Below are 13,279 nucleotides of genomic sequence, written 5' to 3'. Positions count from 1 at the left end.
TCCTAATTTTCCATTGCAGAGCTTTAAAAGAACTATAAGCCCAGTTTTGCAGAGAGAATGTTGCTTCCTGATAGTAGCCAGGGGGGAATATGTCATTCACAGCAATTTGCAGCACAGCTGAATCAGCCCATTTGAATTTAGTTTGAGTGACTTAGAATCCCATTGCTATCAAAGTTGATGATTTGTGTTTAGTAGAGCTGGTTCTAGAGCTGAAGGGAAGGAAGGTTATCAATGAGCCTGTGTCTCACACTCCTTTCTGTCCACAGAGCACAGAAGCAAGAGCAGACTCCTCTGGCTCCCTGTGCTCCTGGAGAAAAGGCCAAAGCAGAGCCAAATGAGCACAATCCTCCAGCTGTGGTCACACCACAGCCTGAACTTTCCCAGACAGTAAGTGCCAGTTCTGGAGGAGGCTGTCTTTACTGCAAGGCAGGGCTGCAAGTGTCTGAGCAGCCAGCCCTTGCTGTTGGTGCCTGAGGATGCTGAGTGCTGCAGTCCTGCCAGGACCCAGCAATTCCCCTCAGCCAGTGACACCTGGAAAATGGGCTTTGAGCTGTAATGTTGAGGGCCCAGCTTGCTGGGATTCTGATAGAGGCCAGCCTGAAGCAGGAAGGCTCCCTGTCTGCAGAGGAGGGAGCATGTCAAAGACACTGCGCTCAGCCTTGTCAGATATGTGGGGGACACTGTGGTCTGGGGACACTTGTCCCCCTCCACAGACTTACTGTTATAAATACCTATTATAAAGTTGGCTTTTCGCAAGATGTGTGCTTTATGATTAATAACTTTGTGGTAAGAATATAAGTTTTTTTTATTTCTGCTGTTAGTAAAGAAAATTAGACATAGTGGTAGTAGTGATAGAGTATGCTTAAACTGTCTGTTTGGCTGGGATAACATCCAGTGACCATGCAAAAAGGACCCTGCTATTGATACCCCGACTATCAGCATCTACCATCTGAAGAAAGCACAGACCAAGGCCCAAACTGGAGGTGATAATGAAGACGCAGCCAAGAAACACGCATGCTCTAAAAAGGCGGACCCAAGGAGGAGCCACGCAAAATAGTTCCTGGAATATGGAAACTAGTTTATGGAAAAAAATGAATCTTCAACAGACTGATACAATAGAAAGGGTATTTAAAGAAAGCCTGTGAAATAGCAGTTTGTGGACTTGGCTCAGTGCCAAGTCACCCGGCCGGCCGTACTTTGCTTTTTTCCTTATCTCCTAATTGTCTTATCTTTTATTAAACCTTTTTCCTAAAATCTAAAAAGTGAATCTCGTTTTTCACACTTGCCAAGTACCCACAGGCACAAAAAGCCTTGATGTGACAACAGAAGCTCTTTCGGGTGGTTTGTCCCTGCGAGCTTCTTGTCTGCGCTTACCTGGGAGCATTTCAGAGACACACTGGGGATGTGAAGTTGCTGCTTGAAGTCAGGGATTTTGGTGCCTTTGTTGTCAGGTTGTTCTTTTGCCTCTTCAGGCAGAGCAGTCAGTAGCGCTGCTGACAGGGGCTCTGAGTCCATCTGTCTTTGGGCTTTTAATTAGCTGCTAAGAGATGATTGTGCTGTCCATGACTATGTGTGGGGCCACTCTTCTCTTGTGTGGCCAAAGACATGTTCCCTGTCAGCATCCTAAGGGGCTGTTGGAGACTCAGCCCCAGATGGAGCCTGATTGTTGTGCCAGTGTCACTGTGGAATCCGTGCCTCCCCACTGGCAGAGAATGACCATGGAGCACAGCAGCACAGTGCTTTGGAATTGTGTGAGCCCAGCAGTCCTTGAATCTTGGCCCACAAATGCTGTATGGGAAGTTGAAACCCATCTTGCTGAGGCAGCAGGTGGAAGAGGCACAGGAGAATGGCCAGGTAAGCCTGGCTGGGCAGGTGACAGAGTGAAGGGCAGGAAGACGGGCATCAAATGGAGCTCTTGGGACTGAGGAGGCCAGGAGTCCCAGAGGCACTGAAAGCACAGAGCCTTGTAATCTGCAGAGATCAGCACTGAGACAGAAGGGCTACAGCTTGTGCTGCAAAGGCACAAGAAGCACAGCCTGGTGCCAGCCTGCCAACTGCATTTGGGACACTCTTTGTCCTGCTCAGCTGCCAGGAGGAAGGTAAGGAGGGCAGCGGTTCCTTTCATAGAAGGACGCTCTCCCTGGCTCTCAATTGCTCCAACAAAGGTGGTGTCTGAGAGCATCTCACTGCTCTCTGGGCCTATGGCTTCAGAGTCCAAAATTCTCATTTCTGGCTGCCAGCAAATACATCTGAATGTTCCTGGCAGTTCCTTAGCCACCTGTGGTGCTGCACTTGGGAACTGCACGTAGGGAGAGATCTGCAAGGCGTCCCTAAAAGCCCCAAGCCCTGCCTATAGCCCAGGATGTATCCACAGAGTACCAAGGCACACATTACTTCTTCTGCAGTACAGACAGAGAAACAGAGAGTGTGCTCAGAGCTTTGGGGTTGATAGTCAAGGCATCATTGTTAACAAGTGGACAAAGCAAAACGTGGTCAGTGGGCCACATGTCCTGTAACTGTACCCCAAAGGAGCAGAGAAATGGGCTGTTGGAATGTCAGTTCCTAATGACTCCTTTGTCTAATCACAAGGCACTTTGGCACGGCTCACCTGTGTCATTGCAAAATCATTTGTCCCATGTGTGTTGTGGTCTCCTGCCACCAATTTCTAAAGTTACTGATTTTCAATGTCATTCTAGGTGGCCATCAAGAAAATCAATCTTCAAGGACCGAGCATGATGCAAGATATCATTAGTGAAATCATGGTCATGAAGAGGAATACGAGTCCCCATGTTGTGAATTATTTAGGCAGGTGAGTGATCATGGTCTCACCCCATGAAGGTTTGTTTACATACTAAAAGCACTCGAGGTTAAAAACCCACTTTGGACACTGGCAGAAAAGAGAGCTGGTAATTATTGGTTACTTCTTTTTTCTCTACTTATCTCCAGTGGATGGGAAGAGAGTGCATTTTGTCTGCATGAGTCTTGCCTGGCTTTCAAACACATAGTTGGAGAATTGTTCAAAATTTGCATCAACCCTACCATAGTCAGTACCCTGTTAGTTGACTGCCTCCTCAGGACTGGTTTTTTTAAGGTTTCTTCAAGGCAGATGAAGCACCCTAGAGAGGATTTCCCTTGGACTGTTGCCCCTCTTTTCCATGGCTGGCCATGCCAGGAACACTAGGTGCTTCTTTCCAGAAATACCACGCGTGACAGGTTTTTCATCTTGGCTGCTACTAAACTGCACTTTTTGCCTGCTGGCCATCTAAAACATCTCCTTTTTCACAGATGTGCTGTTCTCCTTGACGCTGCACAGACTGCAAACAATGCACTGCCTGGAGGGAATGTCTATTCCTTTCATTCTGTCCTTGTCACAAAGGGACCCGGAAACAAGAATCAAGCCAAGAAACCAATGTATGCATGTTCACCTGCATGGCCTTGTTTCCTTCTTTCAGCTACCTTGTGCATGAGGAACTCTGGCTGGTGATGGAGTACATGGATGGAGGCACTCTGTATAGTCTCATTAACGAGACTCAAATGACAGAAGACGAGATTAAAGTCGTCAGTCGGGAGGTCAGTCAGGGATCCCAACTGTGCTTCCCAGGGCTTGGGCAGGATTGTCTGGGAAAGGGGCTCAGAACAGGAGTGATTCCATCTGCCAGGCTTTGTTTCTGTGTCGCTGGAATGCTCTGGGCAAGCAAGAGCATCTCAAGTGAACAGCCTGCCAGTGCCCCTGCACTCACTGGACTCTGTGCTTGTCCTCTTCTCTTCTGCTGTTGCATTTTCTCCCTGTCTCTTGTATTTGCTGTTCTCCATGTTGCCTCTCTAAACTTTGGCCTGTCTGCACTGCATTCCTTGCCTATAAATCAAGGGTGGTGGTGGCAGCATTTGAAAGGCACAGCAAATAAAAAAGAGAGACTCATTTCTCTCAGGCCTCAGCTGAAAAGGTTGGCAGTGCAGCCAAAATGCTCTTTACTTCTGTGCACATCCACTGCAGCAGCAGTCATCCTGGCTAGTTTGCAGGGGAAAGTCTACACCAGCAGTTGCTGTTGCTCTTGGACAAGCTGACGTGCCTTTCTTTAGCAAGGTGCTGCTCTGCTAGTTTTGGATCAGCTCTTCCAATCAATGGCACTGTGCTCTGCCACTACTTCCCATTCCCCTGGAGAGGGAATCTTTGGGAGCTGTTTCCTTTCTTGTGTGATGGAATCACATCACTGATTTTTGCCCTCCTGTTTCTGGTTTCTCTCACAGTGCCTGAAAGGACTGTATTTTCTCCACTCTAATCACGTGATACACTGAGATGTGAAGAGCCTCAACATCCTTCTCAGAACCGATGGCTCTGTCAAGCTGGGTCAGTATATTCTTAGTCAGGTGCAGCATTCCAGAGCTATGTGGGGTGTGGGGCTGCTTTTGAGTGACTGCCAGTTCCCCAGAAATGGTGCTGTTGGCAGTGCAGGGAGCCCTGCTGTGAGCTGACCCCACGGCTGCAATGTGCACAGACCTATTGCAAGGAACAAGCAGTCCAGAGTGGCATTGCTCTGTGTGTGTCCCTTCCAGAGGGAAGGTGCTACAAGTCTAAAGCTTCAAAAGGCACTGCTGGAGGCAGTGTAAAAAATGGGGGGATTTTGGAAGTAGCCAGTGCCATATTTCCTTGGATAAAGTCCTGAGAAAACAGAGGAGGGAAAGTTGTCCAGGAGATTCAACAGCACATTCTCCAACTTCTACTGGGCAATTCTTTGGCTTGCTTTCCCCTAACTGCAGAGGATTCCAATCAAAACAGTCTTTTGCTTTCTCCCCAGCTGATTTTGGCTTCTCTGCTCAACTCACCCCTGAGCAGAGTAGACGGAGCTCAGTGATTGGGAGTCCTTGGTAGATGGCACCTGAAGTGGTGAAAGGTCAACCCTATGGCCCCAAAATGGATATATGGTCTTTGGGAATTGTGGCCATTGAAATGGTGGAAGGAGAACCTCCCTACTGGGATAGAAATTCTCCCTTGGTAAGGAGTAAATACTGCCTGATCTCGCTGCCTTTCTCCCCTATCCCACGTTTCTGTGTGCCACTGGACAAAATCCCATTGCTACTTCCCCCACGGTCCCTTTCTGAAAATGTCCCTGCAGCCCATCAGCATCTGCTGCAGTTTTGGTTGCATCACTGGGGGAACTCAAGCCTTACCCCACGCAAACAATCTCCCTTTCTCAGACAGCATTTGGCTTTGGCTTAGAAGTCCTTCCAGCTCTTTTGGCCATGTAGATGGCTGTAAGAACAGGAAACAAGCAGCTTAGAACTGCTGTTATCTTTCCTGAAATGAAGGAAAGAAACTCAAACCCAATGAAGTTTCTAAAACAGAGGTTTGGAGAGAAGAAGTGCACCCTCATTCTTCTCACAGGGGAGCTTGCCTGAAACCTGGACAAGAGGATGTGAGGGCCACAGAGTCTCTTGTGCTTCTTGTGCAGTGGTGCTGAAACACTTAGTGACCATCTTTCTTTCCTAACCCAAACCACCTTCTCCATGTCACCCAGCTGAAGCCTGGTGATGTGGAGAGCCTGCCAAACCCACCCCTTTGTTTCCTGGCACTTCCTAGGATGGGTATACCATTAATGCATTGACTTGAGTGTCCAAATGAGCAGAGGGCTACCATAGGGATGGCATTTCTCCCTCTTCTGATTTGACCACCAAAATTTTCCTTCTGTCACAGAAGGGAAGCTGAAATTTTCAGTCTGCATAGAGACAGGGGTGCAGGTGTTTCCTGTGTGCCCAAACAGTCATTTTCATGACATAATCCTTGGAAATTGTTCAGTGAGTTAGTAGAGCAAAGTCTCTCTTCTAAATAGCCTGTCAAGCTGGTCAGGGGACTCCTCAGAGAAGCAAATGTGCTGTTGCTGATGTAGTTTCCACTACTGAGGTCAGTCAGGAAAATCAGCTGCCAAGGCAAGATCTGCTGGATGTTGGAAAAGCTGTGGCTGCATCAGGCTTTGGGGATTTTGTTGGTCCAGGAAAATCATCTCTGCCTCTGTGCCAAGGCAGAAACTGTCACTGCAGAGTGCAGCTGAAACAGTGGGATCTGGGAAAGCAGTTCCGGATGTAAAAGAAGCAGGTGAGAGACTCATGTTTCCTTTTTCTCCAGGCTCAACTCCTGATAGCCACAAAAGGGACCCCAGAGCTGCAGCAGCCCAAGGTCCTCTCCCCTTGGCTGCGTGACTTCCTGAGCTGCTGCCTGCAGACAGACGAGGAACAGCGCTGGTCTGCCAAGGAGCTGCTGCGGGTAAAATGCCCAGGGGCTGCAGGGGAAACAGTGTCCCAGGGATGGGCTCCTCCTGCACTCAAGTTCAAGGCATCAGATGAGCCCCCCTCCTCCTCCTCCTCACCTCCACTCCGCAGGCTCCAGCACAAGGCAGCGGCCTTCAGGCACGGCGCTCCTGCCGGGGGAGCCGAGGCCAGCGGGAGGCAGGGACAGCATGGCCCAGCTGCTATGCCAATACTGCCTTCTCTCCTTTTCTCTCGTCACATTTCCTGCTCTTTTCCTCCCTCACGTTTCCACCCCTTCCCCCTCTAAAGTCTCACAGTTTTTCCTCTCATGTTTGCCTCCTAATTTTTATTAATTTTCCCCACCCTTTTTGGGTCCCTTTCCTCACACTTTATGTCTCACAATTTCCCACCGTCCCACTGTTTCCTGGGTTTTTTCTTCCCTCATGTTTCTCACCTTTCCTCAGTCATTTTTCTCCAAGTTTTCTCCTCATGTTTCTCACTTTTGCTCTCATGTTTCTCGCCCTTTCCCTCTCACATTTCTCCCACTTTTCCTCTCATGTTTATCGTTCTTTCCCCCTCATGTTCCTTATACTTTTCCTCTCGCATTTTGTGCCTTTCTTTCACTCCTGTTTTCTGACACTTTTCCCATCAAACTTCCCACCCTTTTTTTCTCCCTTCATGTTTTCTGCTTTTTTCTGCCCTCTGGTTTCTCGCTCTTTTCCCCTCAGGATTCTCACAATGTTCCCCTCACATTTGCTGCCTGTTTCTCTCTCTTTGACAGTAAAGCTTCTCACTCTCTTGCCCTCATATTCCCCTCCATTTTTCCCTCTATGTTTTTCAGCCTTTCCTGCTCATGTTTCCTAGAATTTTCCAATTGCAATTCCTGTCCTTTCCTCTCACCTTCCTCTCTTATTTTCACTGACATTTTTCGTCATTTTCCTCTCAGTTTTCTCACCCTTTTCACACTCAGGTTTCCTACCCTTTTCTTCCCTCACACTTCTCTCCTTTTTTCACTCCCATTTCTCACACTTGTCACCTCACATTTTCTGCCTTTTTTCCCCTCACATTTTTTAGCCCACTGGATCCTGTCAGTGACTATTCCTCTTCAGTAATTGATGGGCTTCTCTTCTGTTTTCCTGCAATCCCCTCCTCCAAAGAACGGGTGCCAGGGCAGCGCTCCAAGAAGCCCCTGCCTGTGTGTCTGCTGAACAGAAGGGCTGTGCTCAACTTGAACAGTGCCCTGAAGAACAACGTAAACTGCACTGGACTTCCTGCTGCAGGTTTGGTTTGTATTTCAGTTCTCTCTAGTCTTCACAGTGTTTTAAAGAAATAGGTACCCTGAGGGATACACATTGCAGGTGAGCACCACTGCAGCATCCGCCTCAAGCAGATCCCATCTCTGTTTTCATCACCTCACAGTCACTGTGACTCCTGCCTCAATGAAACCACTTGTGATGCTTCTTGATGCTAAACAAAGTCCATCTGCACAGAAAATGCTTTTGGCCCTCTTTTGAAAAAAAAAAAAAAAAAAAACAAAAAACCAGTAATTTTAAAATATTCAATCCCTGGAGTTTCTTCCTATTTTCACCTATTGGGATTGCCTTGATATCAAAATACTGCCAGTCAGCGTTCCAAACTGGCTGGTCTGTGTTTGTGTGCACAGAGCAAAGGTGCCCCACCGTGTCCATTTCCCGAGTGTCTTTTAATGTCCATTTCAGCAGACGGCTGAAGGGGGGCTCTGCCTGCCCCGCACAAGATGGCGGCCAGGGCTGAGGCAGTTCCTCCCAGTGTGATCTGAAACCCCTGACATCCCAGCTCCAGCCACCATCTTGTGTGTGGCTTCCTCACCGCCCCCCCCCCCCCCCAACGTCTTGCTGCCATCTTGTGTGTGGCTGCCTTATCCCCAGCCGCAATCTTGTGCATGGCTGCCGCAGTCCTGCCCACCATCATTTACGTCCACCTAGTCCAGCTCTGAAGTGAATGTCTTGCTGTCTAGTCAGCAGTCAGGGTAAGCACCAAAACCACCAACACCAGCAGGACAGTCTACAGGGAATGACACAGGTTTGGCTCAAAGCAGCCTGTCCATACTTGTCACTGTCCTTTGTCCATGAACAGTTCCCCATGTGCAGCCACTGCAAATGTCCAACAGCAGCATCCATCAGCCACTTCCTCCTGCTGCCACTGGTGGACAGGCGGCAGCTGCAGCTCCTGCACTTCTGCCTCTTCCTGGGCATCTCCCTGGCTGCCCTCCTGGGCTCAGCCAGGGAAAGAGGGAAAAGGAGGCTCCCTGTGTGCCCTGCTCCCCTGTCCCTATGGTCCTGAGAGCTCTGCAGCCCCTGCTGCCATCCCACCTGCCCAGGCCAGCACAACAGCCCCGGCCTTGGGCCCTCCAGAGCTGCTCCTGCTCCAGGCCCAGGGCCCATCCCAAGCTGGGACAGACACAAAGCTGTACCCATTTCTGTTCAATGCTGCTCTGGTGAGGATAGATCCTCAGCTCCTTGGGGGTATCTGATCAATTTTACTACTGCAGAAGCCTCTTCTTACTTGAGCTCTTCCATTCAGGAATTCATTGAGAAAAGCTCATACACATTTGTTCAAAACACCCGAACAAGAAAAAACCCTGAGAAAAATCTTTAAATTCTCCTATGATCAATTAGACAGATTTCAAAAGCTTATTAAATGTGGATATAGTACATTGAAAACAATGCAGAGAGAACTGTTTTGTTGTGTGAAGTTTTCTTTTCCTGTTTATAGATTGATATTAGCAACTGTCCAATTGATTTGCAAATGCAGTCTGAATAGATATTGAAATCAAGACCCTTCATGGCTGACAATCTAATCAGACTTGGTCCCTACCATCAGGCCCACCATTTCTCTCATCCAGCCCCTGGCAATCCTATGGATCAGGAACAGTGTGGCCAGCAGAATCAGGGCAGTGATTCTTCCCCTGTGCTCAGCACTGGTTGGGCAGCACCTCCAGTGCTGTGTCCAGTTCTGGGCCCCTCAATTTCAGAAGCACATGGAGGGGCTGGAGTGTGTCCAGAGAAGGGCAACAAGGCTGGTGAGGGATCAGGAGCAAAAGTCCTCTGAGGAGCAGCTGAGGGAGCTGGGGATTGTTTATCCTGGAGAAGAGGAGGCTCAGGAGAGACAAGGCAGTGTCAGGGCACAGGATAGACTTCATGATGTCCAAGGTTTTTCCAACCTTGCTGATTCTGTGATTCTCTGAAACCACCCTTGCAGCAGCAGTTGCAGGATGAGGCCTGGGCCTCCTCTTCAGAAGGTGCAGCAGCCCAGGTCCCTCAGCTTCTCCTCACAGCCCCAAAGCCCATCCTGTCAGTCCTGCAGAGCCTCTGCAGCTCCTCCTCATGGCCCAGGACAGGGAGCCCCAGAGCCAGACACAGCAGCCCAGATGTGCCCCCCTGGGCTGTGGTGCCTCTGGCAAGGAGCAGCACCAGGCACTGCAGGAGCCTGCAGACAATTCCTGAAGTACTTGGAGAATGATCCTCCTCTCTAAGGGATGTTCCCATGGTGCCAGCTCAAGAACTGAAATGAAGAGTGGGTTCAGAGGAAAGAGAAGACAAGAATGGACGATTTGCATAGGATGGAACAGGAGTGGGCAATAGGAAGATACTTGTTTCAGGAAGAGTAAAGAAAAACAAGGTGAATCCAAGGAAATGCTCATGGCAGTTTGAGGAGTGGCTGCCAGGCAGCCCTGGCTCTGAGCAACAACGTCTGCAGTGGCACAGGAAACTCACAGCTGATGGGAACAAACTCTCTGGCTGACTTCAGAGGCCACGACAAAGCTGAGTGGTTTCCCTCCTGTCCCCCAGCCCTTCCTGGCCCCAGGGGCTGATGGCATTTGTGCTCCCTCAGGTTCATCTCCCCACACCAACACCATGGGGTGCTCAGGCCTGCTCTGGGCAGTGCAAACAGGGGCTCCTGAGCCAGTGCTGCCGTGTCTGTGCCTGCAAGGATGGGGCCCCTGTGTGAGCTGGGGGAGAGGCCAGGGCTGCAGAGGGGGGATGTTGTTGGCAGGTGCATGAGGACGCTCTGGGACGCTGCCCTGGGGTGTCCAGCACAGTGGGGATGGATCAGGCCCTGCTCTGCTGCTCCTTCCCGTCTCCCCCAGGGACCTTGCAGAGCCCCAGCCATGCTGTTTGCCCCCAGCCTGCCCACGGCCAGCCTGGGGCTGCTCACGGGGCTTTTCTGTGCTGGGCATTGGCCTGGGCGTGTTCTGGAGAGAGCCTGGGCAAGGAGGCTGGAGCCCCCAGGCCCTGCCCTGAGGCATCAGCGCTGCCCCAGCAGTGCCCATGGCCTGTCCCTGCTGCAGCCCCGGCACTGCCACCCCCAGCCCTGTGCCCGGCCCCGAGAGCACTCAGGCCCTACAGCAACACCAGGGCCAGGAGGGCAGCGGGGCAGGGCCACGGGAGCAGCACTGCCAACACCAAGGGCTGCTGCTCCTGGCCACAGCTGCTGTGCCAGCCCTGATCTGCCCCCAGCTCTGCACACAGACATTGCTGCTGCAGCTGCAGAGAAGGGAACAAAAGGGGCATCTCTGCAGAAAACTTGGCTGGGAGATCCTTGAGTTCCTTTAAAGCCACCAAGAGGACAGCCCATCAGTGACACAGTCTGTGGCTACAAGGAAGGTGGAAAGAAACAAAACGAGAAATGGCACAAGCAATGACATTTATTTGTGAACAATAAAGGAGTAAAACAAATAGAAAGATCCTTTAAAATGAAAACAACAAGAAGTATCAAAGATGACTTTTATTACAAGTGATTTGCAAAAATTGGCAAGCAGTTTAATTGGAACCATCCAGTCATCAGTGTCCTCACTGCAGCCTTGAGCTCCTGGTTCCTCAGGCTGTAGATGAGGGGGTTCAGGGCTGGAGGCACCACCGAGTACAGAACTGACAGGGCCAGATCCAGGGATGGGGAGGAGATGGAGGGGGGCTTCAGGTAGGCAAAAAATGATGTGCTAACAAACAGGGAGACCACAGCCAGGTGAGGGAGGCAGGTGGAAAAGGCTTTGTGCCATCCCTGCTCAGAGGGGATCCTCAGCACAGCCCTGAAGATCTGCACATAGGAGAAAACAGTGAACACAAAACAGCCAAAAACTAAACAAGCATCAACCACAATGATCCCAAGTTCCCTGAGTTTGGCGTGTGAGCAGGAGAGCTTGAGGATGTGTGGGATTTCACAGAAGAACTGGCCCAGGGCATTGCCATGGCACAGGGGCAGGGAAAATGTATTGGCCGTGTGCATGAGAGCATTGAGAAAGGCACTGGCCCAGGCAGCTGCTGCCATGTGGGCACAAGCTCTGCTGCCCAGGAGGGTCCCGTAGTGCAGGGGTTTGCAGATGGACACGTAGCGGTCGTAGCACATGATGGTCAAGAGGGAAAACTCTGCTCCAATGAAGAACAGAAATAATAAAACCTGTGCAGCGCATCCTGTGTAGGAGATGGTCCTGGTGTCCCAGAGGGAATTGTGCATGGCTTTGGGGACAGTGGTGAGGATGCAGCCCAGGTCGCTGAGGGCCAGGTTGAGCAGGAAGAAGAACATGGGGCTGTGCAGGTGGTGGCCGCAGGCGATGGCAGCGATGACGAGGCCGTTGCCCAGGAGGGCAGCCAGGGAGATGCCCAGGAAGAGGCAGAAGTGCAGGAGCTGCAGCTGCCGCGTGTCTGCCAGTGCCAGCAGGAGGAAGTGGCTGATGGAGCTGCTGTTGGACATTAGCAGTGTCTTGGCATGGGGATCTGTAAAAACAGTAATCATGAGTTCAGTTTGGACAAGACTTCCAATATCCCAGCACAGCTTGGTGTCACTTTCCTCCCACTGCCTGCCCAGGGCTCTGCTGCCTGGAGCTGTCCCCGCCTGCAGCTGCTTCCCTGTGCCCAGAACTGGGCCCTGCCAGTGCTGCCAGAGCCCAGCCCAGCCCGGGGGGCTCAGCTCTGCCCTGCAGACCCCTCCCAGCTCAGGCACTGCCCAAGGGCAGCTCTGGCTCTGCAGGCTCTGATGGCAACATCAGAGCAACACTGAGGAGGCTGGGAAAAAAAACACTGATGCTGCCTGTAATAGAGTCTCTGCTGATTTCTGTCACTGCCTGGTTTCATAGGGTGTGAGCGGAAATTGTATTTTATTTTCTAAGCCTTAACTGAAGAATGAATATCTATGTGCATTTTCCCATCCAGGCAACACAGAGTAGTAGATTAACAAAGCAGTATTTCCCATTTATGCATTCCCTGCCTCGCTGTGCTCCCTGGATAATCTACTTGGAAATATTCTGCAGGTAAATATCATGGTGGGAGCAGTCCTGAACAATGCAGCATCCTCACCACACAAGGAGTACACTTCCAAGCCTGACCAGCTGTCTCCATCCTCCCAGATCCTGTCCCCCAGTGCTGGGAGCAGCACCCAGGGCTGGCTGAGAGCTGTCCCTGGCAGGCAGCACAGTCCCTGCCCCAGCACAGCGCCCTGGGCTGCAGGACCCTGCTCTGCAGGACAGCCCTGGCCACCCCTGGCTGCTCCACACAAGACACAATCAGAGAATGTACTCACAGAGTCTGTAGGCACTGGCATGTTCCAGCTGTAGGAGATGACTGCAGGAGCTGCAGCTGCATTGTCCTGCAGCCAGAGGTTCCTGTGCCAAGGGCTGACAGTGATTCTCCCGCAGTCACTTCTCAGCCCCTTCCCAGCCCTGAGTGATTGAAGCTCTCTGTGCCTGTGTGCTGTGCCCGGGCTGGCTGCAGGCAGTGCCCCAGCCCTGCTGGGCTGGGAGAAGAGCTGCTCAGCAAGAGAAAGGTGTTTTGAAGCTCTTCTTGGTTGCCAGGAGCTGCCTCTGTGCCAGGAGCCCAGCCCAGCTCAGCAGCACAGACACAGCACAAGGACTTTAATGACCCTCTTGGGGCTTGTGCTGAGGCCCTGAACATCAGTCCCTCAAAGGGAGCTGGGGAAACCTCTCAAGAGCTCCAAGTCAGAATCCAACTCCAAAGTTTCCTGAAGTTTTAATGGGTCCCACTGTGGGACACAACAGAGAAAG

General features: G+C 51.1%; 1 protein-coding gene and 2 long non-coding RNA genes across 3 annotated transcripts; 2 read left to right on the top strand and 1 right to left on the bottom strand.

Moving 5' to 3' along the window:
- Nucleotides 1-4,278: 4,278 nt before the first annotated feature.
- LOC136371757 (uncharacterized) lies at nt 4,279-6,222 on the top strand. The gene is made up of 3 exons (XR_010745399.1): nt 4,279-4,348; nt 4,797-4,993; nt 6,122-6,222. It is a non-coding gene; the product is annotated as an uncharacterized lncRNA (long non-coding RNA).
- Nucleotides 6,223-9,942: 3,720 nt separating this feature from the next.
- On the top strand, nt 9,943-10,946 carry LOC136371758 (uncharacterized). The gene is made up of 2 exons (XR_010745400.1): nt 9,943-10,278; nt 10,770-10,946. It is a non-coding gene; the product is annotated as an uncharacterized lncRNA (long non-coding RNA).
- A 67-nt stretch (nt 10,947-11,013) lies between these two features.
- Nucleotides 11,014-11,973, bottom strand: LOC136371765 (olfactory receptor 14A16-like). Its single transcript, XM_066336036.1, has one exon. The coding sequence runs from the start codon at nt 11,971-11,973 to the stop codon at nt 11,014-11,016; it is 960 nt and encodes a 319-aa protein (XP_066192133.1).
- Between the last annotated feature and the right edge of the window lie 1,306 nt (nt 11,974-13,279).

This window comes from Sylvia atricapilla, chromosome 26 (genome assembly GCF_009819655.1).
Source record: "Sylvia atricapilla isolate bSylAtr1 chromosome 26, bSylAtr1.pri, whole genome shotgun sequence".
NCBI classification, from domain to species: domain Eukaryota; kingdom Metazoa; phylum Chordata; class Aves; order Passeriformes; family Sylviidae; genus Sylvia; species Sylvia atricapilla.
The sequence above is the reverse complement of the archived record's forward strand: the minus strand, read 5'-3'. Positions and strand labels throughout refer to the sequence as shown.

Coding starts and splice junctions, on each gene's coding strand:
- LOC136371765 (XM_066336036.1), bottom strand. CDS start 11,973: ATGTCCAACAGCAGCTCCATCAGCCACTTCCTCCTGCTGGCACTGGCA.